Source organism: Ornithodoros turicata, unplaced genomic scaffold, assembly GCF_037126465.1.
Source record: "Ornithodoros turicata isolate Travis unplaced genomic scaffold, ASM3712646v1 Chromosome106, whole genome shotgun sequence".
Lineage (NCBI taxonomy): Eukaryota > Metazoa > Arthropoda > Arachnida > Ixodida > Argasidae > Ornithodoros > Ornithodoros turicata.
Genome location: NW_026999294.1, coordinates 59,144 through 83,910, shown reverse-complemented (window position 1 = coordinate 83,910; position 24,767 = coordinate 59,144). Strand labels below are relative to the sequence as shown.

General features: G+C 46.0%; 1 protein-coding gene across 2 annotated transcripts; it reads right to left on the bottom strand.

Annotated features, from left to right (window-relative positions):
- Positions 1–919: 919 nt before the first annotated feature.
- Positions 920–24,290, bottom strand: LOC135371372 (zinc finger protein 107-like). 2 transcript variants are annotated; one of them, XR_010415575.1, is made up of 10 exons: positions 23,954–24,290; positions 23,723–23,881; positions 22,787–22,868; positions 22,467–22,657; positions 18,079–18,231; positions 16,334–16,480; positions 7,177–7,329; positions 6,472–6,624; positions 1,487–4,428; positions 920–1,406 (listed from the first exon to the last, which is right to left on the bottom strand). XR_010415575.1 is itself a non-coding variant. In XM_064605442.1 (9 exons), exons 4-9 carry the CDS (start codon positions 22,570–22,572, stop codon positions 1,595–1,597), a joined length of 3,546 nt encoding a protein of 1,181 aa, XP_064461512.1. In that variant the 5' UTR covers positions 22,573–22,657; positions 22,787–22,868; positions 23,723–23,881; positions 23,954–24,290; the 3' UTR covers positions 920–1,594. The 2 variants fall into 2 exon arrangements, 1 of the variants encoding a protein (XP_064461512.1); XM_064605442.1 differs by having other exon boundaries at positions 920–4,428.
- Positions 24,291–24,767: the final 477 nt, after the last annotated feature.

The window sequence follows — 24,767 nt, the reverse complement described above, 5'->3', positions numbered from 1 at the left end:
AATTCTGCGGGACAAAGATCACACTTATACGGCTTCTCGCCTGTGACGCGCCAGGCTCATGTTCTGGCTGAATTGCTTAGGGCAGAGATCGCACTTGTATGACCTTTCCCCCATGTGTGTATGCTTGTGAACCCACAGCTTTCTGCTCTCTGCGAATTCTGCGGGACAAAGATCGCAGTTGTACGGCTTCTCGCCTGTGACGCACCAAGCTTGTGTTCTGGCTGAATTGCTTAGGACAGAGATCGCACTTGTATGACCTTTCCCCCATGTGTGTACACTTGTGAACACACAGCTTTGTCCTCTCTCCGAATTCTACGGGGCAAAAATCGCACTTATACGGCTTCTCGCCTGTGACGCACCAGGCTTGTGTTCTGGCTGAATTGCTTAGGACAGAGATCGCATTTGTATGGCCTTCACGAAAGGGGGTAAGCTTGTGAACCCACAGCTTTGTGCTCTCTCCGAATTCTGCTGGCAAAGATCGCACTTATACGCTGCGAAAGGCACTACAACAGAATGTGTTCAAACTTACTTTTAGTGTGTACATTTATTTAGTTTGGTCGTGACACAAAAGGGAATTCTCTGGATTTTGGTATCAAGTTGGTATATGTAAGTGGTTGGAAATCATTTTTTTATTTTTTTACGTCGATTTCTTTGTTCACTTCACAAACAGACGAGACGTACGGCGTAAAACAATGGAAGCCTGAAGAGAAGCACAATGGTAGATAGCTGGGCTAGTTTGATGACTATCCCTGGTCTGATTAACGAAGTGCCAAAGGAGTATGAAGAAGAGATGTAAAACAAGCACAAGCGCTTGTGTTTCCCTTACCTCTCGTGTCCATGTTCCTTCCGCGCTTCAGTAGTCAACGATAAAGAAGATACGCATTCATCACGAGGGGAAGAAAAAGAGGGATGGGAGCAATATAAGAGCATGTTGCTCAAGGAAATGAACCGTTCTCTGCAGCTCAGAGCCTGTGAGAGGATGTCTTTTTCATGTCTGTTTGTCTCCCCGGCACTGGGTTTCGTGACACTTCAATGCATCACCACCAAATCCAGCTCCAATCCAACTATTTTTGAACCTCAGTTTGTTCATGCATGCAAGTTTTGAAACATTCCACAAGAAAAAAAAGCAGAAATAAAATGGGATATGATATACACCACATCTGCATAGCCTTTTCTCCCTGCGCATCATCATGTGTTCATGAAGGACATACAACAGCACAGAAGTGACACTTAATTGGACGGATTCTTTCGCCTGTGCATGGCATCTGTACTTCCACAGTTTCAAATCTCAAGTGTCTTGTGGAGACATGTGAAGCCACAGGTTCCTGCTCTGGCTGAACTAGCTCATGCTCAGCCAGCAGCTGTTTGGTTCGCTTGCTCGTGCCTGCTGGTCCTGTGAATGATCCCTGAATAACAGAAGTGGCATTTGTACGGCTTCACACCCATGTACCTGCATGCAGCTGTAACGCTGCAGGTTTGGCACTACCTCAAGTTTGCAGAACAGGGAATGCTCCTGTATGGCTTCGAGACTGTCTGTCTTGTGGCTCTGTAGGTGTCTGCTCTGGCTGAACTCTGCAGGACAGACGTGGTACTTTTATGGCTTCTCGCCCTTGTATGCCCGCTTGTGCTGCCGTAGGTTCCTGCTCAGGCTGAAATTACCAGGGCAGACATCACACATGTATAGCATCTCGCCCGTGTGTGTCCGCTTACGCTGCCGTAGGTTCCTCCTCGGGCTGAGCGCAGCACGGCGGGCACTGCACTTGTATGACTTCGAACTCATGTGTGTCCGCTTGTGCTGCTGCAGGCTCCTCTCACTGAACTCCGCTGGGCAAGCACCCCACTTGTATTGTTTCTCGACGGTGTGTGCTCGCTTGTGACGCTGGAGCTGTCCTTTCTGGCTGAACTCCGCCAAGCAGGCATCGCACTTGTACGGCTTCTCGCCCGTGTGTGTCCGCTTGTGCTGCTGCAAGTTACCTCTCTGACCGAATTCTGCAGGGCAAAGATTGCACTTGTATGTTTTCTCGCCCGTGTGTGTCAGTTTGTGAACCGACAGGCTCCTGTTCTGGCTGAACTCAGCAGGACAGAGATCGCACTTGTACGGTTTCTCGCCCCTGTGTGTCCGCTTGTGACGCTGTAGGTGCCCGCTCTGGCTGAATTTTGCTGGGCAGACATCGCACTTGTATGGTTTCTCGCCTGTGTGTGTCCGCTTGTGCTGCTGTAGGTTCCCTCTCTCACTGAACTTCGCTGGGCAGGCATCGCACTCGTATGGTTTCTCGCCGGTGTGTGTCCGCTTGTGACGCTGGAGATGCTCATTATGGCTGAACTTCGCTGGGCAGGCATCGCACTTGTATGGCTTCTTGCCCGTGTGTGTCAGCTTGTGCTGCTGTAAGTTCCCTCTCTGACCGAACTCCGCAGCAGAAACACTGCACTTTGATATTTTCTTGCCTGTGTGCGTCAGTTTGTGATACGACAGGCTCTTGCTCTGGCTGAACCCAGCAGGACAGAGATCGCACTTGTACGGTTTCTCGCCCCTGTGTGTCCGCTTGTGACGCTGTAGGTGCCCGCTCTGGCTGAACTTTGCTGGGCAGACATCGCACTTGTATGGTTTCTCGCCCGTGTGTGTCCGCTTGTGCTGCTGCAGGTTCCCTCTCTCACTGAACGCCGCTGGGCAGACATCGCACTTGTATGGTTTCTGGCTGGTGTGTGTCCTCTTGTGACGCTGGAGATGTTCGTTATGGCTGAACTTCGCTGGGCAGGCATCGCACTTGTATGGCTTCTCGCCCGTGTGTGTCCACTTGTGCTGCTGTAAGTTCCCTCTCTGACCGAACTCCGCAGGGCAAACATTGGACTTGTATGGCTTGTCGCCCGTGTGCGTCAGTTTGTGATCCGACAGGCTCTTGCTCTGGCTGAACTCAGCAGGACAGAGATCGCACTTGTACGGTTTCTCGCCCCTGTGTGTCCGCTTGTGACGGTGGAGGTGCCCGCTCTGGCTGAACTTTGCTGGGCAGACATCGCACTGGTTTGGCTTCTCGCCCGTGTGTGTCTTCTTATGCTGCTGTAGGTTCCCTCTCTCACTGAACTCCGCTGGGCAGGCATTGCACTTGTATGGTTTCTCGCTAGTGTGTGTCCGCTTGTGACACTGGAGATGTTCGTTATGGCTGAACTTCGCTGGGCCGGCGTCGCACTTGTATGGCTTCTCGCCCGTGTGTGTCAGCTTGTGCTGCTGTAAGTTCCCTGTATGACCGAACTCCGCAGAACAAACACTGCACTTGTATGTTTTCTTGCCTGTGTGCGTCAGTTTGTGATCTGACAGGCTCTTACTCTTGCTGAACCCAGCAGGACAGAGATCGCACTTATATGGTTTCTGGCCTTTGTGTGTCTGCTTGTGACGCTGTAGGTGCCCGCTCTGGCTGAACTTCGCTTGGCAGACATCGCACTTGTATGGCTTCTCGCCCGTGTGTGTCCGCTTGTGCTGCTGTAGGTTCCCTCTCTCACTGAACGCCGCTGGGCAGGCATCGCACTTGTATGGTTTCTCGCCGGTGTGTGTCCGCTTGTGACGCTGGAGATGTTCGTTATGGCTGAACTTCGCTGGGCAGGCATCGCACTTGTATGGCTTCTTGCTCGTGTGTGTCCACTTGTGCTTCTGAAAGCTCCTTCTCCGACCGAACTCCGCAGGGCAAACATTGAACTTCTGTGTTTTCTCGCCCATGTGCGTCAGTTTGTGATCCAACAGGCTCTTGCTCTGGCTGAACTCAGCGGGACAGAGATCGCACTTATTCGGTTTCTCACCCCTGTGTGTCCGCTTGTGACGCTGTAGGTGCCAGGTCCGGCTGAACTCTGCCGGGCAGGCATCACACTTGTATAGTTTTTCGCGAGTGTGTGCTCGCTTGCGAAGCCGCCGGTGCACAATACGGCTGAACTTCGCAGGGCAGGTATCATTCTTGTACAACTGCTGGTTCATGTGCGTTTGCATGTGACACCGCAGACTCCTCCTCTGGTGGAACTGTGCAGGACAGTGGTCGGACTTGCATGACTCCTCGTCAGTACGCTTTGACACGTGACTCGTGTCACTGCCAGACGGCAAGAATGCAGAGGGACAGATGTCGTACCTAAAACCCTCCTCTCCCATCTGATCCCCTGATGGAGTAGCTGGACACTTTTCAGACTCATTGTGACACTGTGCAAGCATGTGACATCTCCGGCTGTCTTTCGACGTGCACGCAAGTGCACATGGCTTGCTCTGGTCTCGAGGTTGCTCCATGGGAGGACTGTCCATAGGGACTGGTGAAGTGTTGTCGAACTGCGCTTCAACGGTTATTGTGCTGATATTGAACTGTGCCTCTGAAGAAGTGCAACCAGAAGATGCTTGATCACAAGTGCCTCTGGGCTGGTCGTTAATGTGGAGCAAACCAGTGCTTCCTCTTGCTCCTGTAATTTCGGAAATTGGAGATTAGGTGGGCATACCAGCACAGGCGCACCTCTGATGGCACGGCCTTTGCCCTCAGGCTGTTCGTGTTTGACTCAGCAAATTATCTCCCTTGCACACTATTGAGGTCCTAGGTTTAAAGCGACTGCCCCCTCCTCTCCTCCAGGTATTTGCTGTGAGGCAAAGTGTCGTACTTTCAGGCAGAAGGCCCAGAGCTCGATACGGGACAGTGAGAGCCTTTTGTTTCCTTCCTTTCTTCGTTCCTAACCGGGGGCGCTCTTGACCGCATAGCACGCAGTATGCCAATCATCATCGCAGATGATATTGCTCTGTCTCCGGATCAGCTAAGAAAGGGGGTGCGCACCGTTTTATGTATCAACATTCCTCCCAATCGGAAGATAAAACAATACGGTTCTGAAGGTTGGTTGGCCTAGAATGATTTTGCCAGCAAAGAGCGCCACCTATTAGTGCCCGAAAATCCGGGCCCTATTGATGAGGAACTTGCGAAAATCACTGCAGTGTCTGAAGAAAAAGAAAAGGTGGAATCCCTTTAAATGGAACCTCAAGGAACCTGGAAAATATGTTCCGTTTATCGGAAGATCCATTTACTAAATTACCGTATTTACCCGAATGTTAGTCGACACCCCCTCTTCGAAATTCATGAAAATGAAAAAAAAAACTTTTGTGGTAACAAAAACGTAAAAGATGTATTCATCGGGAAAGAGTATCGCACATTGCTTCAATGACGCCGCGTAGAAACGACGCATTTTAACCATGGGAGAGAAAGGAAGAAGGAACTTTCGTTTTGACTGCTTTTATTGCTGTCGTTCGTCACACGTTCAAATCCCTTTCACCCCTTTCCCTCTCTCTCCCCCCACTCCATGTGAGGAAGCGAACGCGCGTGACAAGCGCATCGGCCGCAGAGCAACGTGGTTGCGCAGACCACGATTATAAGTCGACCCCCTACTTTCGATCGTCGATTTTGGAAAAAGGGGGTCGACTTACATTCGAGCAAATACGGTATTTAAGCCATGCTCCTTGTTTTCACAAGCCACTGGCATCTGTACTCAGTGTTGTGTAATTTTTAGCAGGGACATGTAACGGTAATGGTAACGGAAACAGAAACAGTATATGTATTACTGAAATTGGAGATAGTAACGATAACGGAAATGGAAACGCGTACCACTGTCCTCCATTACCGCAAACAGAAACGGAAAGGAAAATTATCGTCCGGTATTGAATTCAGGTAATGGCTAATACTGTTGTGCGACGACATTTCAGTGACTTTTCATTTTATTTTTATTACTTCATTCCGTGTAATGCCCTAAATGTTGCACGACAGCAATGAACTTCTGGACCAAACCAAACCTGGAACCACATACTGGATGTCGAGGGTGCATCATTCATGACATTACCTACCTATGATGAATCAAGACATGAGACTTACACAACAGGCTCCACGCACTGCACTCTACTCTACCATAGCACTTGGATGACAGCATATGAGTTTTATATTTATTTACTTTTACTTTCTGCGTTTCGCCGTGGCCACGGCAGTATTGTTTGCTACTGAGAGCAACTGCCAGTGAATGCGACACTGGATAAACTTTACGCCCATCTTGGGTTGCTGGACTCAGAATGACAGAAGACCGACTGAAGACATGTTCTTGCACTTCTTTAGAAACCTTGCAAGATGTGCGCATCTGAACAGCATAAAATTACTTGTGCAGTGTGTACGCGTGGCATACCGAAGCAGCACTGGGGGAAAACAGTGGCATAGAGCTGGCATAGAGCTGACATATAGCTGACATAGAGCTGACAGAAAGCTGACAGAGAGCTGACAGAGATCGTCCTCCCGCAGCTCTGCAACAGCCGTTCCATTACCAGGAACAGTAACGGAAACGAAATAAAAAGCTGGTATCAGAAACGGATAACGGAAACGAAAATTACTTAACTTGAGTTCAATTACCAATGGTTTTAATGGTCATTGAAGAACACCCATATGACAGCCTGGGTATAAGTACCCTTGAGCACTTTGTACTTACCCTCTGATGCTGACAGACAGCTGTGTCCCATCTGGTCCTTCTCTGCCAAGAGTGCAACATTGCAAGGCTCCGTCTTCACTTGTACAATTTGATGTTCATTCGAAGAGTTCTCTTGATGTTCCTCTTTAATGTGACACATCCCAAGTGTTGCTCCTGAAGCAAAACAAAACAGGAGAGAATAAGCCACATCACTAGGCTTCAAGTCATGTGACGGCCACCCCCATAGCCTTTCTGAACCCAGTTTTAGGGCATCACTCTGGAGAAGGAATGCACCGAAGCATGTTTAGTAAAATTTTGTCTAGTGCTGTACTTTTCAATCACTAGCACCAGAAGGTGTGGAGTGTGTTTGTTATGGCTAAACATTGTGGGAGCACATGAAGGGAGACACACTCTGCACCATGGATTATTTTGCACTTAATTTCTCTGGTTGCATCTACTGTTCCTTATCTTCTCAGTCACAAACATTATGTGCAGTTGTTTATGCGGCCAAAGTCTGCGACAGTTGTAGTAATACGAAATTGTATAAAGGATCTCCAAGTCTATTTTGTCCAGTTTGAGAATCTTCCATACTAGAGAACACATGCTGGAAAACTGATACAAAACGAACAAAAAACTGAAAAGCATTTCCGTTGCATGCCACTTTTTGTCCATATCGTGCCATTCAATTTGGTGTTGGCCGAATCCCCTCAAGCATTTTCGGTTTACCTTCTGATGTTGGGTCGCATCTGTGTCCCATTGGTTCCTGTCCTTCCAAAAGCACAACATTGTAAGCCTCTGTTTTCACTTCTATGTTTGGATCTTCCTGTGAAGATTCCTCCCGAGGTTCTTCTTTAATGTCAAACATACCAACTGTTGCTCCTGAAAACAAAAAAGGAGAGAAGTAAGCCACACTGCATGGATTCTAGTCATGTGACGGCCACCTCGGTACCTGTTCTGAACCCAGTGTATAAAATATGCTCTTCAGCGATGAGGAAATTGGGTATGTTAAGGAGGGGGCTGAACAAAACCCCTGTTCAGCATAAGACTCATAAATCAATTGCCAGGCCAAGTCTCGCGTATGGGTGATGTCTGGGACTCATATAGGATGATCCATGTGGGAAAAAATTGGGACTATTCAATACCGTGCGTTGAGGTTTATACAGGCGTGATTCACGAATCATTTCAATTGGGGTTGATGAGAAAACGGAAGAACGAAAAAATATGCGGTCAACGACTCTCGTGCGGTAGTTAAGCTTGCCATCATCAAAAAATCAGGATGCATACCAAACTGCAGTGTTCAAATTCCCTCAATCAAATTCCCTGAGAAAAACAAAAGGAAACTTGGTGCCTGCTCCAACGTTTTGATACAGATACATTTTTTTAAGTATTAGTGAGGCTTTTTTAGTTTTCTGCCTCAGAGTTTGTCGTACTGGCGATCTGCCAGTCACGGTCACGTTGCTGCGGTATCGCCTCTCAACCACCAGTCGGCGCTCGATCGCGATTCGCCGCGCATCATCACGGCACTACTCTGCGGTTTTCCCTGACTTCAGCTGTTTTTTGGCCAAATTCCCTGACAATTCCCTGTTTTCCAGGTTGGTAGACACCCTGAAAAATACTATTGTCGAATTTCAATTGCAATAACTTGAAATTTGCCTAGCCAACAGAACATTTGTTTACGGATAGACAGAACACTGCAAAAAACAAAAGGAAAGGAAAAGGCAAGGAATGAAATCGCAATAATAATCTGATCAGTGTTAACAAAAGCAACCAAAGCAGCAGCTCCCCTTTCCTTGTATTTTTAAATGCTCGTCCTATCATGTGGGCAGGGGCATGTCCTCCTCTCATCGCATCTTGGCGGCCGATTTTGTGCACTCCCCATAGCATTAGAGACTGCGCCTTCCCGTGTATTAGACTAAGTTCGCCATGGGCTTCCTTATTCTGTAAAAAGAAACGTTAGGTTGTCTAGGCTTGCAACTGAAATTCGACAAAAGTATTTTTAGTACATTTTCCTTGTACTCTAGAAGATTGCAATAGTGTATAACACGTACACGATTTACCAGTCTTTATTAGGGCATTAGAGGGCTGTATGTAACACTGCATCCATGAGATTCATGTTTCATTTGTTGGTTTCTTGGTCTTCCTTTGCTGTTTCTTCTCTTCTACATTGCACGGGTGAGTGTTCTTGGCGTATGCAGGAACTGCAGGTCTCCTCTTGACTTTGCGTTTCACACTGTAGCTATTGTACTTAAAGCCTTACCGTAGTGAATATGCGAGGATTGCATCTCTCCAGTAACAGTATTTATAAATAATAAATAAATTCACTGGCGATTTAGCGGTTAATGCGAGAGATATACGTTAGCAAAATTAACAGTCTTTTTCTTGGCCATACTTAACTTCCGGGCATCCACTTCCGGTTGCCCACCTCTAGCCATTGCTTCATTTCTGATTTGGCACTCCCAATTACTATATGCAAGTCCATTTAATTAACCTTTAATTCCCCTCGGTTACTTTCAATTCTCCTTTAATTAATTTTGATATCGGCAGCTTAAACGAGGTAATCTTGAATTCCCTTAATTACATTTAAGTTTACTTTCCATAATCACTCTCAATTCCTTTTTAATTACCTTTAACCGCCCTTCGTTAGCTCTGTTAAAACCTCGGGTCACCTACAGTATTCTTCAGTTTCATTTAATCTTATCCCTTAATTACATATATCCTACATTAATTACCTTTAAACGAAACTTTTGGCTTTAATTCCCCCTAATCACCTTCGATCACTCTGACCTGTTACTCCTAATTACTTTTGACTACCTCAATTTCAAATAGTTTGCCTCCATATATATATTTACCCCCTTGTATCCGTTTTGCATATCCACTTATTCCACTTTCTCAGTGAGGCTTCACCATCTCACACCCGGACAGACACACATACATACATACAGCTTTTCCCATTTTGACACTCCCAATTCTAACGCATTTAATAAAGAAATAGTCGCGGTACAAGGATTTTAAAATTTTGTCGCCACTTTTGGCCATCAAAGTAGCTGGTTGAGTGAGTGAGGTGGAACGGGAGACAGGAAAATTTGGTATTGGGCCCTTGCTCAGGTTGTTTCAAAAACGAGGTCATGCACCCAAAACTTAGACATAAGCTGGGACCTGTTTTTAGGACGCTTCGTGCTATGTAACAAATCAATGTGGCCAATGCAACCTACACAGAGAAAGTCTGCATATTTGTCGACGTGACGTTAACTACTAAGAGTTGGCCAATCAGAATTGTGTCTCCAACGGCGATAGCCAACCAGGAACGATTACACTGACTAGAACAGCACAGGTAAGACGGTTCGAACCGATTAATATCGGTTCAAACCAGTATTTTGGTTGCACTGAACCCAAACCAAACCAATAACCTTGAAACAGAACTTGAACCAAACCCAAGAAAATAACGGTTCCGAGCCCCGATTGGAAGCTTAGAAATCACGAGAAACGAAACATCTCTTCCCTAATTAAGGGTTCTTTCAGGTGCTTGCAGACTTAGCGGTGAAACAGTTCCAGTGTGGTAAGCAAAAGACGCTCGCACTTCGCACGCTGGAGATTCAGCGGCTATCACGCAAGGTAGTTTCTCTAGAGGTCACATCATGGCGCCACCAGTTTGTCGCACATTGCATATAACACAAACGCTACCTGACACACCAAACATCACGACTGCTTTTAATCTCTTTTGGCACACAGGATTGCCTCACTGTGATCCCTCCATATATATTGTTCCCCTGACGCTGGGTTTCCTGACATTTCACATGCATCACCACCCAATCCAACACCAGTCCAACTCTTTTTCAACCTCAGTCCGTTCATGCGAGTGAGTTTCACAACATCGGACAGAAATAACATGATGTGGGATACAAACTGCGTCTGTACAGCCTTCCCCCTCTGCGCGCGTCGACCATGTGCTTCTTCAGGCCTCCGCACTCAGGACAACAGAATTCATCCTTGGGTGGCCTCTTTCTTGTGTACATGGTCTCCACACTTGTACTGTTGCTATCCCAGGCACCTCGTGGCTACTTGTGAAACCACACAGTCATGTACTGGCTGAACTAGCTCCTGTTCTGTTAGCAGCTTGTTCTATGGCTTGTGTGTGTGTGTGTGTACAGTGGCTGAGCTCTGCAGGACAGAGGTTGCAATTGTATGGCTTCACGCCCATGAAAGCCCCCTCGCAAAGGGGCAGATTTGTGATCTGCCTGAAGTTTGCGGAACATATAGAATGCTCCTGTATGGCTTGTCACTCGACGCTGTGGCTGATTTTTGCCGGATGAGGTCGCGCTTCTATGGCTGCTCACCCATGTGTGTCCGCTTGTGATGCTTAAGGTACCTGGTCTGGCTGAACTCTGCAAGGCAGACATCGCACTTGTACGGCTTCTCACCCGTGTGTGTCTGCTTGTGCTGCTGTAGGCAGTCATTCCGGCTGAACGCTGCAGCACAGGCATTGCACTTGTATGGCTTCTCACCCGTGTGTGTCCGCTTATGAACCTTTAGACGTACACTGTGCCTGAACTCCGCAGGGCAGACATCACACTTGTATGGCTTCTCACTCATATGTGTCCGCTTGTGATGCAGTAGGCCCCGGCTCCAGCTGAACTCTGCAGGACAGAGGTCGCACTTGTGTGGCTTCTCGCCCGTGTGTGTCCGCTTGTGTTCCCGTAGATTCCAGAGCCGGTAGAACTCGGCAGGGCAGACATCACACTTGTGTGACTTCTCACCCGTGTGTCTCCGCTTGTGTTCCCGTAGATCCGAGATCCGGCAGAACTCTGCAGGGCAGACATCACACTTGTGTGGCTTCTCGCCTGCGTGCCTCCGCTTGTGATCCCGTAGATGCGAGATCCGGCAGAACTCTGCAGGGCAGACATCACACTTGTGTGGCTTCTCGCCCGTGTGCGTCCGCTTGTGATCCCGTAGATCCGACATCCAGCGGAACTCTGCAGTGCAGACATCACACTTGTGTGGCTTCTCGCCCGTGATCCCGTAGATTCGAGACCCGGCAGAACTCTGCAGGGCAGACATCACACTTGTATGGCTTCTGGCTTGTGCGGGTCCTCTTGTGATGCTGCAGGTCTGTGCTCTGGAAGAACTCTGCAGGACAGATATCCCACTTGTATGGTAGAAGCACAAACGAAATACGAAGTGAGAATTTTATAATTTTTTTTTTCCATAAACAAACCTTGACAACACATAATCATTCGCTCATACAGTGCTGGACTTTGAAACCCACTCTGTCACATTCTTTTCTCCATGCTAGTAGCCAATAGACCCTATGCAAAATGAAAGCGCCACCTGGTGCTGAGCTCCTTCTATTCGCCATTATACGCACGGTCCGGAGAACCGGTTTGTTTTGTATGTGGAGTTAGAGCACTGCACGGGCTTACCAGAAAGCCCGTGCCCGGCCCGTGGGCCGGGCTTTGCGTTTCTTATGCGGGCCTGGGCCGGGCTTGACAACGCCGACCATGGTCGGGCATGTACGCCAACATATTTGGCGAGATTGGGAGATCACCTTTTTTTTTTTCATTGAGTGTGATGTATCATGGTATTCTCATCTGAGAACTATCACTTTATTATATGTGATCATGCTTATTTCGTGTAATGTGTCTGGATTTAACACGTGCACTCACACACATTTGGAGACGTTTGGGGATGGCTGGCGGGCGCGCTGAGCAAGTTCGGCACGAGGGTCAGTTAGGTTAGGTGTTCTGACATATTTCATTCGCGTGAGTGTTCGAGAAGGGGGAATAACACCTCTGTCATGGCAGATAAGGGTTTCACCATTGCTGATCTTCTGGAGCAAAAAAACGCGAGGCTGAACATTCCACCGTTCCTCCGAAATGAAGAGTTCCCTGCAGTACAAGTACAACAAACAAAACAGATTGCCTCCTTACGAATTCATGTTGAGCGCAGGACCCAGCACGTGAAGACATTTCACATTTTTGACAGACCTGTAAACCATGAGCCTTGGGCCAGTATCAAACCAAATGTGGACAGTTGCCGTCATCTTAACCAACTTTCAACGCCCCTTAGTTGAAGACAGGAACTAGTGCACTGTGCAAATGTATGATAATGAGAAATCCATTGCAGAAATGTTTTTATTTTCTTTCGCCTCGTCAGTATATTGAAGCTGCATTTCAAAACTTTCACCGCATTACAAAACACATTTTGACACACTGGGCGTCACTGAGCTTGTTTCCTACTACATTCTGAGCGCCACTGTCTATGGAATGCAAAGACTGCTGTCAAACCATGGGAGCAAGTTAACAAATGACACTGTTATAAACAGCACATCGTGTATGTATAGGAAAAGATCTGTATAGAGTATAACATAAAAATATTGCATCATGTATAATATCACAGTTGACCATTATCATATCGCAGCTTATGATGTGTCATTGCACATTTCCCGATTGCACTTGAGATAAGGGACTAGTGGTGCGTGACTGACTGACAGACAATATACAGCGTGTTTCACCTAAGGTCAGAAATTTTCACAACACAAGCAGGTAGTACTTTTGATGTACGGCCAGTCTGTAACCCAAGTAGCATAAAAGTGGTGCTCGTTTTCTTTTATCGCACTCTTTAAAAATAATTTCATACCACTTTAGGTGAAACACCCTGTATAAGTAGAACTATGTAGACAATGACACTGACATTAAAACAATGTAGATGCATCCGTTTCTGAACACTTACTGCAGTTTTGGGTGCCCTTCCTCATCAATAGCCATGTACGGTATGTTGTCTTTGGCGAACTGCGGCTCGCTATCTTTCAGTGAATAGGGACATCTTATCTCGAGCACTCCGTTTGGTGTATACTCTGTGGGGTCACATACTATAAATCTGTCCGGGGAGGCTCCCAGCCGGGGACAGAATGACCAAGGCGCGTCATCGCATCAGTGTAGGCCTGTGCAGCAACATTTTCGTGTTTGCTGCCATATGCTATAGCTCGTACCTTTGACACATCACTCTGGGCAATCAAATTACTAAGACCCTTTTCAGTCCACTCAATAAAACCTAGCCGGGTGTTTCTCTCCAGAGCCATGGCCGCCTCACTTGTGAGAATAATGCCCTTAAAGTCGGAGAGAAACAATAGACAGGATAGGTCAAGTACAAATCATGCTGCATAGCAATTTGTCAAGGGTTTTTCACGTAGTATCATATGCAAATGAAAATGTTTGCACACCCTTTAATTTTGCAAAATTTTCAAATCGAGAAAATCAAGGACACGCAAAAATAAAAGGTTTGACAGTGTCAGGCAAAGATGACCTTGTCGTGTGTGCATGAGTAGACCCTGAAGCTTTAGGGTTAAACCCGATTTTTCCTTGAATTTGCACCCCGAATGGAGGTTCGCCGGTTTAGGGTTAAACCCACCCGCAAATGGATTTCTACCCGCAAAACTAAGCTAAGCTAGGCACCTCACGGCAATGACATACTAATTTTTCACAAAATACACGGTTGATCTCAATGTCTGATACTCTGGATAGGCTGTACAACGAATCATTTATTCGACAATAGAGCCCGATTTATCCCAAATTCAGTCTGATGGTAATTTTTCCTCCCGAATTTGCACGAATTTTCGACATCAAGTGATTGACCTGAATTTTACCCCCCGAATTTGGAAAAAATAAAACCCGAAAACTTCAGAGTCTGTGCATGAAATATACACATGGTCTCATTAATTTCATACACGCAGAAAAACAATCGAGCAGCCACGCTACCTTGGTACTCTTGGTACCTGGTACTTGTCAAGAAGTGGCGGCAGCTGGAATGGAATGATGCTGTCACAAAACAGGCTCGTACGGGTGGGCACTGCTGGTTCATCCGTTGCAGTTTCCAGTGCAATGTTCATAGATCGCCAAACTTCGCGGTGTGCCGGCCTTCCTGACTGCTAATATGTCGGAGGTGAATCGTATGGGGCTGAACCAAACTTTGTCTCAGTAAATGGCAGCTTGGATCCTTCTTGAAGGGCAAAAGCAAAGAGCTGTCCTTGGCTCCCCAAACGCCCAGCAAGTCTTCTAAAGGCACTCTGCACACTATCTGCACTCTCTTCTTCCCGTCGTGGGTCAAATAGGCGAGAATATGTCAGTGTGTTCTTCCCACCTTCTCGAGGTTTCCACCTGGCAACCTCCTGCACAATTCTCGCTTTCACTGCAGCGGCCGTCGCCAACATTGTGGAAGCTCTGTACATGCAAGTTGAGGGGGAGATTCATCGAAACTATTCATCTTTAGCAGGGACACTACCCGAAAAAGTGCCATGGCATGACTGCAGGCCGCTGCAGCACCTGCAGGGCACTGGCACCGGGTGTCTACCACGGTTCCAGTGCTTGGCTGCAGTACCAGATGGGTCACGGATGGTCGTCCATTTTTGCTTAGGCTTCTGTAGCACATGGCACGCACATGTACCTTGTCGGACCTGTAAGGTAAATACTTCTAGTTTAGACAAGCATCAATATCACATTTCTTGTTTCCATTTATTCGCTGCAAGTACCAACACTGTAAGCCAGTGTACCGAACTCATGTTACAGCCGCATTACGCGTCAGTGCTGGGAAGTTCCAGGTACTCCTGAGTAAGTAAAGACAAATCTAGTGGACAAAATCCTACAGTTCAGGACGAAAATAAGCTTGAGCTTATGCTAACGGAGACAAGCAGATTAACTACGTATCACGACCTCACCCGAATGCGGTGCAGGGACCTAACCAAATGCGTACGTCGTCGTTTTGGTTTACCGGGTAATACAGTACCCCGAGCTCAGGCTTATTTTCATCGAGCTGTACTGCACTCACCAGTTACATGCATTCAGCTCCATTGAAGAACACGCGAGAATATTCGGTCGCACTATGCAATGTTTATGGTTTACGTTTGGGAAGCAAATGCACTCCATACCACTATGCGCTTGAAAGTACGTTACGAGCGTCCTCACCTGATATCCGCTGTGTTCGTCATGACAGTGCCGCAATCGACGTAAGATTCAACAGCGAAGTTGTGCGATTTTTTCAGCTGTCGCAGTGAACTTGATCCTCCAGCATAGTACTCCCTTATTGTGACCTCGGTTATTAAGGGTATCGGAAACAAGTTCTTCGTCCAGTTCTCATCATGAGAAAGGATGAGCCGAGTGTCTGACATGCTGTCATCAACGACAAAAGTGCGATGGGACAACACGAAATGAAACAGACGAAACCATGCACACGATGAGGACAGAGGCGCTAAACAAGCTAGCTTTGACTTGGAATGGGGCTCCGTATAGCATCCCTAGGAGCAGTACGTAAAATGGCGGGTTGCTCCTGTCGATATCGATGGGTCATGCTATTATGCATAAGGTCTATTGGACTGTACAGAGTTACAGACATGTGCCTGGGTAACCCAGTCACCTGTTTGCAAGTCCGCATGGTCCTGTTCGCTGCTAGGGCTGGAAAAGGAATGCACCGAAGCATGTTTAGTAAAATTTTGTCTAGTGCTGTACTTTTCAATGCAGTAGCACCAGAAGATGTGGAGTGTGTTTGTTAGGGCTAAACATTGTGGGAGCACATGAAGGGAGACACACTGTGCACCATGGATTATTTTGCACTTGATTCCTCTGGTTGCATCTACTGTTCCTTATCTTCTCGCTCACAAACATCGTTATGTGCAGTTGTTTATGCGGTCAAAATCTGCAATAGTTGCAGTAGTGTGGAATTGTATAAAGGATCACTAGGTCTATTTTGCCTGGTTTGAGAATCTTCCATACATGCTTGAAAGCTGACATGTAATGAACAGAAAACTGAAAAGCATTTCCGATGCATGCCACTTTTTGTCCATATCGTGCCATTCAATCTGGTGTTGACCAAATCCCCTCGACCATTTTGTATTTACCTTCTGATGTCGGGTCACAGCCCATCTGTTCCTCTTCTGCCAAGACTGGAACATTGTAAGCCTCTGTTTTCACTTCTATGATTGGATCTTCATTTGAAGATTCCTCTCGAGGTTCTTCCTTAATAGGACACGTCCCAGATGTCACTCCTGAATGTAAAACAAAAAGGGGGAGAAGTAAGACAAATTGCAAGGCTTCGAGTCACAACCACCTCCGTACAGTGTGGGGGATTTGAGGAGACAAAAACGGATTTACATCAAATCCGAATCAGGTCCCGCTTTAAATTTGATTAAATCAAATCACTTTGAATCCAGATTTATTTTCAGCACACCAAATGAAATCCCTTTTTTAAATGCGGATTTTTCAAACGCATCAGAAATCCGGAAGAGCTAACGTAGCTGAACACCTCTGGAATGGCTTCAGAATCGACTGCAGTTTTCAAAGCTCGGATTTTTACACATAATACTTAATTACTAACAGGAATTCCTAACAACTGCTTAACCAGGAAAGAGAGGCAAAACACATGGAAGACATCTACAGTAGAATCTCGATGATAAGATCACGGATGATACGAATTCTTTTCCGGTCCCGGCCAGAATGCCTTTTCTTCCCATGTATTAGAGTTCGGATGATACGAACGCGTTATCTTCCCTTTACGGATGCTACGAATGAGCCGAGGATGCGACAGAGGTCGTTCCCCCGTGATGCGAGAGCGCGCGAGTCATGCTGCTGCGTCTCTCGAAAAGGGAGGGTGCCCAAGCAGCACAATGTACTGAAAGTCGAGTGCAATAGGGGTGGACGGTAAGTGTCTTATCAATATCCTTTAGTTTCAGGAGTATGCTCAACGCCTTCCACCTACCCGTCCACCCCTACTGCACTCGACTTTCAGTACATTGTGCTGCTTGGGCGATCCTCACCACGAACTCCCTTACATCATGTAGCGCAATGCAAGCAATGACTTTCCTTTTGGTGGTGGTGGTGGAAATAAGATCAAGGGGATTGAACAACACGGAACCTTATCACCTTATCTCTGTTCTGACCTTTTTACCACCCTCGCAACAATAAACCGCAAAGCTGTGTGACATCGCTCTGGCGGAAAACAGCTACCAGAACCCCAGAACACGTGGAGGGAAAATATCAGGACAACTAGTGGCAACATTACGTGTCACCATTCTGCAAGTCGGTTTCATCTAACGCCTGCTTGCTTTAGGAGAAGCTCGCTTTAGACCACTGTCACACGACTCACTGGTGATAAGCACGTCGCTACATCGTTTGAATCATCTCGCGTATTTGGGCAGCATTTGACAAAAACGGAGACACAAAAGCGTTACAACCGACCTCTTTCATTGACAGTAACAGAAAATGAACAGTCACTGTCTATTTTCTTGCCCCAACTTTTATTTTGGTTTAATTCGTTTGATACGAATTTCTGATGATACAAATTTTTTCCGCGACCCTGTGAGATTCGTATCATCGAGATTCTACTGTATTACAGTGGAGCCGCAAAAAAATGCAACTTGGTCATTATCTATTTCATTATATTGAGATGCAACGATAACATGAAATTTGATAAAGAATCTCCACGTCTATTTTCCGTAACTTTCAGAATCTTCCATTGAACAGAACGTGTGCATGAAAGCTGATACCTGTCTGTCAGAAAACTAAAGTGCATTTCTGTTGTATCCCTCTTTTTGTCACGCTATTAAGTTCGTAGTTGACTAAATGTCCTCGACCATTTTGTATTTACCTTCTGATGTTGAATCACACTTGCGTCCCATTTGGTCCTGTCCAGTCAAGATTGCAACGTTATAAGGCTCCGTTTTGACTTCCACGATTGCATGTTCCTTTGAAGATTCCTCTCGAGGTTCTTCTTTAATGTCACATGTCCCAGCTGTCACTCCTGAAGTAAAACAAAAAAGGAGAGAAGTAAGCCACATTGCAAGGCTTCGGGTCACATGACGACCACCTCCGTACCTTTTCTGAACCTAGTTTAACTATATTGCACCTAGAGGTGTGCGCTGTCGCTAATAACGAAAAGTCAGGACTACACCACAGCGAATGGAAGCATGGGAAAGGGTTGTTGGGGGAAAGGATTTGGGTTTCGGAAGGGTGAAGGGGCATACACCCCGTACAGCGCCTATAGAGGGCGTCACAAGCGAATCCCCTAGTGGGAGGAGTGGGTACTTTTCCCAGGGCTCATAGCACACTCTGCGGTGTTGCCTATATGCGGCCTGCTGCATCACATCCACCGTAAGCACATCAATCTTCAGAACACAAAAGCAGTAAGCTATGGGCTGTACGTGGAGCAGTGTGCCATCATCCAGTTTGAGAACGACTACGACTGTAGAGCGCAGAGATGTGGCACGTGTGTAATATTAGAGCACCAGTCATGGCTGTTCTGCATGCCCAATGGTGTTATCGTGAAAGACAATGATGTATGACGTCTACATGTACAGCTGGAGGGTCCATGCTCCCGTGCAAAAATGGACATAGACGGAACATACGAAGTACTTCTCGGATCATTTGACTTAGCACCATCAGCAAAATGGTGATTACATATAACGGTGTTATTTGTTGGGCATCCACGGCGATCTATCTTTACTAAAAGAAACAATGAATGAAGTTTGCATAGCTTCCCGACAGTGTTTAACGTCACTGCAAGTGAACACGTTTCACTGCAACGTTTTTACTGTACGTTTAACTACGCTTCAGTCTTCTCTCCTTTTCACGAGGCTACAAAGGAAACAAAGAAAATTTCGTTCCAGGCGGAGCACTTCATAGGTGAACGCACATTTCACCACGCAACAATTGTTCTTCATCTTGTTCTGCACCATACAATGTGCAGCAAACCAGTGATTTCCCCAGAAATTCACTGCTGGGGGGGTGCCTAGCTCTTGGGGGGGGGGGGGGGTATGCTTGGTGAAGGTCCCACATACTGAATTTTTCTTAGACACGGAAAAATTCGTGTCACAATGGTGACATACATCCTCACAGCTTTCCCATTTTATTTGTACATGTTATTACATTCGAACACAGTACATTAGAATATAGATTCATTATGAACGGCACTTCAACATTAAGATGAATAATCGCAGGACCAACAAAGAAAAAAGACTAGCACCTTGTCTCACGAAGCTCAATGAATACCTACCAACCAACGGTGAAAATCGTAGACGAGAGCAGAATACCTCGCTCGATTGATTTGGGCGCAAATGGTTCTTGATGATCCACATTGAGTTTGCGTGCCCGCACGCATTTTTGCTCGTATATGCGCGTAATATATGCATTGAACAGTCACTTTCAAATGATTTTGGACAAGTGCATGGAACGATCATCTGCATGACTGTGGTCCTGCAGCCCAAGTCTGACAGTACAGGATATAGTAATTCCCTGCGCCGGACTCTACCAGAACGTGTTGGTGGCCGAGCCCGTTTTAACGAAAGGGCCGACTGTGTCTCCGGAAATGCTACACCCTGCCGGGGCACGAACAATGTGAAACAGGGGAGAGTCCGCGTTTGAGTCGACTGACCTTCCTGGTGCCTTCCCCCAATCAGCTTCAACGAAATGGACCTTTTTCAGGTGGACGCGCTACGCATGCGCGAGCTGCGCCGCGCCGCCGCCATCATCTTTGGTGGCTCTCGGTGGTCAGAATAGCACGGCCGGGGTGCCCTTGGTTCGCGTATTCCGTGTGAAAAATGCCCGATGCGTTGCCGTTGGTTGCACAAGTGCATGTAGTTCTTAGGTGCCTAATTTTAGCCTTCTTATCTTCAGCTTGATGGGTTGTTTTTGCTCGTCAACCACATAAAAGCCATTCTTGTACCGCTGAAAGGGCACACACCCTGCCCATTTTGTGTACAGAAACCCTAGATGTTTAATGTGCCTGGTACGACTGCTGCCTTGTAAAAGTATACTAGACCTTCATGGACCTCGTTCCACATTTCTTTGCCGTTATCTTAAGGAACATGCGCCGTGTGTAATCCACTTGCCCATAAACAGACTCCTCATGCTAACCCACTTTTTCACGTCCAAAAAGCGGTCCAAGAGCCTGGGTTGTTCACCCTAGCCCGTTCGACAACTTGATAGGTTTTTCTGCTCTAACACATAATGACTAAACATGCCATATATGTTTTTCACCCTTATTCCCCAACACTTTGTCAAATAAAAACTGATGTCAAATAATAAACATTTTTATAAATCAATCAAATAAATCTATGACATTTTTGGATGATTTATTCGCGTCACATGTGGACAAATTTTAGCAATGTATTATTAATGTTTGCATTTAACTGGCCATTGTATAGGAGAAAAAATAGCTTTGGTTTATTTACTTTGTGCCGATGTTCAAGTGAATCTAAATTTGGTTCTTCAAACGTGCATGTTACCGAAGAAGCCCTTCGAAACCTAGACAATATAAGCCGGGGAGCAGATCTTTGTACTGTCTTTTCTTTTCTTTTTTTGATAACATGCATGTATGGAACCCACAGTGCAGACACATCGTCGAAACAAGGTTGAACGAAGGTTTTATATGCCTGGTAATTCAATATCTTTCGTTGTACCATGGCGAAATTTCCTTCTTAGCATCCACAGACTTCGAGTGGCTTTCGCGCACATATGGATATCCCATTCCAGATATGCCACCAGTAATGAGAAGGGTGCCCATAAGAAGCACGGATTATCGGCTGTGCTCAAAATGAGGCCATTTTCTTCAAGATGTGTCCTACTGGTCCGCCGGATTGTTCCGCACTGTTCTATTCAACTGTTCTGTTCGCGAATGACAAATATATGGAAATAACCCGTGGTCTCCCCTCTTCAACTGAAAAAGCAAAGAAAAAAAAAAGAAAAAGAAAGCAGGGGACACTGGTTGCCTGCTCCGTACGCTCAAACAGAGTACAACAGAGTCAAAAGTTACAGGAAAATAGGTGCGGACAACACACTGAACTCCCTCTGAACTCCGACTGAACAAAATTATTTCGAGCAAACAGTGTCGATCAACCGGCTTTCAGTCAAAAGGCTTTCGACCAAGCGGAGTTCAATCAGACGTATCCAATCACAAGGTGTTCGACCAAATGTACAGACACCCCGCGGCGCGCACAGTCACGATAGGGAAGCGTGCTCGTCTTCTGCTGTCTCATTGGATGTCACTCTTTGTATCCTTTCTGGGATCCCACTCGTTGCTGTGTTCATTTGTGTTTCTTCTAAGTGGTAACATTGCGCACATTAATTTGGTTTGAATTGTTAGGCTAGATTCCTACTGCAAAGAGTGCTAAACCCCATGGTTTTGAAACTACCGTAACTTCACGCATATAAGCTGCACCGCAGATAAGCCGCAGGACGCGTCTTTAGGGACGTTTTGAAAATTTTCTGGCAGATAAGCCACGGGCGTTACGAGACGACTGATTTGTGCGACAAAGGAGACCATAGAGGAGGCCATAAACCCTGTGGTCCATACTCTGGGGTCGTCATGGTGTACAACGAAGGAGGTCAGCTCTAGAGTTCTACCAAGATCGGATTGTGCCCTTGTTGTGTGTTTTTCATGGCTTGATGGGTCAGTTGTTTTCCAGAAGAAGTGAATCACTGTCACCACTTTCGTTAAAGCTGCTTTGGGGAATGCACCAGGAAGACCAATCTATTCGAATCTGGACCCATCCCTGTTACGCACTGTATGTGCATCGGCAGGGCAGTGCTGTTCCAGAGACACTGTTGGCCCTTTCGTTAAAACCAGCATGTGGGGAAGGTACCAGAAAAAAAGTCATCAGATAGCGCTCGTGGGGAAAAAAATTTTAAAATTATGATATAGTTCAAAACGACGGATAGCTCAGCATAAGTAGAATTTGCACTACCAGCCCCATGAGAATATGAAAAAAAAAAAAAAAAAGATGCAAAGTTGAGAGTTCTCAAGGACTGTGGAAAATTCCCAGGTTTTCCAAACCTCGAAAAATTGCATTTTCAAATTCTAGGGCATTCGAGTGTTTGAAGGACTAGTGGGAACCATGACAGTGGACGATTTTTTCCCTCCCGAATTCGCTTAAAGTATTTAACTAGAAAAAGTCACACACTATCTATAAAACATTCCCCACCTGAGTGTAAATTTTACACGGACTTTACAATAAGTATCACCTCCTGAAGCATACTCACCACAGTGCTGTTGATGTACCTGACCCTGTTGTGGCAGGCATGCAACATCAGGTGGTTCCGATTTCACTCTCACGGGCTGATTGCGGAACTCCAGAGAGAACTGCATTTTCTTGGAGTTGTGATTCCAAAGGGCCTGGCACGTGATGACTCGAAGTCACAAGAATCTCTTGCCTCTTCTTTAATGCGGAGTGCTGTCCTCATCCCACGTAAATTTAAAAGAGAAAATTGGGTCCCGAAGTGAAACAAATACACCGACGGTTTTCGTACGCTCACAGAACATGAAGTCCCTGAACAGTGTATTCATGAAAACGGCGACTCACCGTTTGTTAGGGGGTCAGCTACGTTCAGACAGAAGAGGTGCCGGTGAGAAGTTCCCGACGAAATATTGCGTGGACTTTTTTCCTTCCGAAGAAACATGATACACGTATTTAACTACTTTCCAGATTCAAGATGTAACATTTGGAAGGCGTAAAGTGTGATGAACAAGGTTAACATTTTCCCCCTTTCGAACACTTACACACCAGGAAGCCATGGGCAGTTTTGTGCAGTATACAACATCTGCTTAGCTGGCAGGCAATTTTATAACAATGGTTATGTAAATAGAATTCTCAATGTGCGTGTGTGTGCATGAAGACTCGCTTAATTAATTTATATATTCGCAGTGTATGACAAAGTACCATCCAAGTAGGAAGAGCACATACAGGGTGTCCAAGAAAATGTCTAATTGAATTACAATTTTAAAAAACTACGCCACCTAGAAATCACACGGTCAACGGAATTTGTTCTTACTAGCTTTTTGCCACCTGCTGAAGTGATTGTCACCTCAATTAGGTTTTATTATGCAAATTATTACGAATGGAAATAAAAAATTTGTCACTTAAAGATCTGTCTTTTACCCCACCAATGTGAAGCACTTGCCAAATTTACTCAAGTTCCTGATAAATGACGGGGACGTATAGCCTCTGCCGGATAGACCCAATTGTTTATGCAGGGAAGTCCGTCGGACTGTCCATGATATGAGGAATGCTAAACTAATTTAATCTAACAACCACGACACTGCATGAAGGAAGCCGACTTGCGGAACGGTGACACCAACAAAAGAATGCCAGCCGATGCATTATGCTTCATCATTATGCATCAAGTTAGGCGCCCATTTGGCAAAAGCGAGCATATAGTTGTTAAGACCCACACAACATTTCATTACTCATCCAAGATGAATTATGCGGGCTAATGTTATACGCCGAGGTCTAACTTACTATTTTCCGTAGATTAGTCCCGTTTTTCTCACTCGAGCATGTGGCCTGTGTCTTGCTCCTCCAGGTCCTGTTCTGGGTTCTTCTCCAGCTTGTCTGCGCCCTCTCTCTGTTGTCGATTCTTCTCAAAATTGTTTTGTTGTCCTGTACAATGCTGGTGCACTAAGAGAGCACGGAACAAATGGTGTTGTCAAAATAACGAAGATCCCAATAGCCCCTTAACTGACGGAGTACCTCATTTCAAATGGCTCGAAGTGAAAAGTAAACACCGGAAGCTATTTTGCCACTACTAGAACCGCGCTGTGCCGAGCATGTTTGTTTACGTGTTTGATTGCCGCCATGTAGGAAAGGAGGAGGAGGAAAGAATGGTGCCGATGTCCTTGCGTGGCGCTAACTGTAAGAAAGAATAATGATAGGTCCAAGAATAATAAAATTACTCTGTATGGCGGTAAAAAAAGGGATGAAATATAATAATAGCCTGTGAACGATAAAATTGCTGTCTTTATAACTTATTTTGAAGAATTTAATTTTCGATAACATTAAAATCGCGTTAATTTTTATGCACGCAACAAAACAAAAACGTCTTGATCACCTAAGTTATTTTAATTTAATTGGTTCTTGGACGTTGGATGCAGCTAAAAGTCAAGCTTGGGTTCTTTAATATGTGTGCTATAAATAAGGATCTTATTAACCTGGAACAATGTTTCTATATTTTACGGCATTCAGAGCTCGGACGGCATTATACAGTTAGCGCCATCCAACACCGTCGGCAGCAGCATTTCGCATCTCTATGCCGGGCCCTCAGTTGCGAAAAGTTTGAATACAAAAATGGGAAACAAAGCGCTGTTTATTTTGGTGCATGCTTTGATGCATTCAAAAGGTATAGGCTGCGAATGTGACACGGTGAATATCGAAGCGAAAAGATGACTTTCTACTGATTGAAACCCCAGAGACTGGTTGAGTTTGTTGTCGTGTGCAAATGAAGCGCGAAACAACGAAACACACTAACGGGCTCAGACGCGCAACCTAAAAAAGTTTCGAATCACAT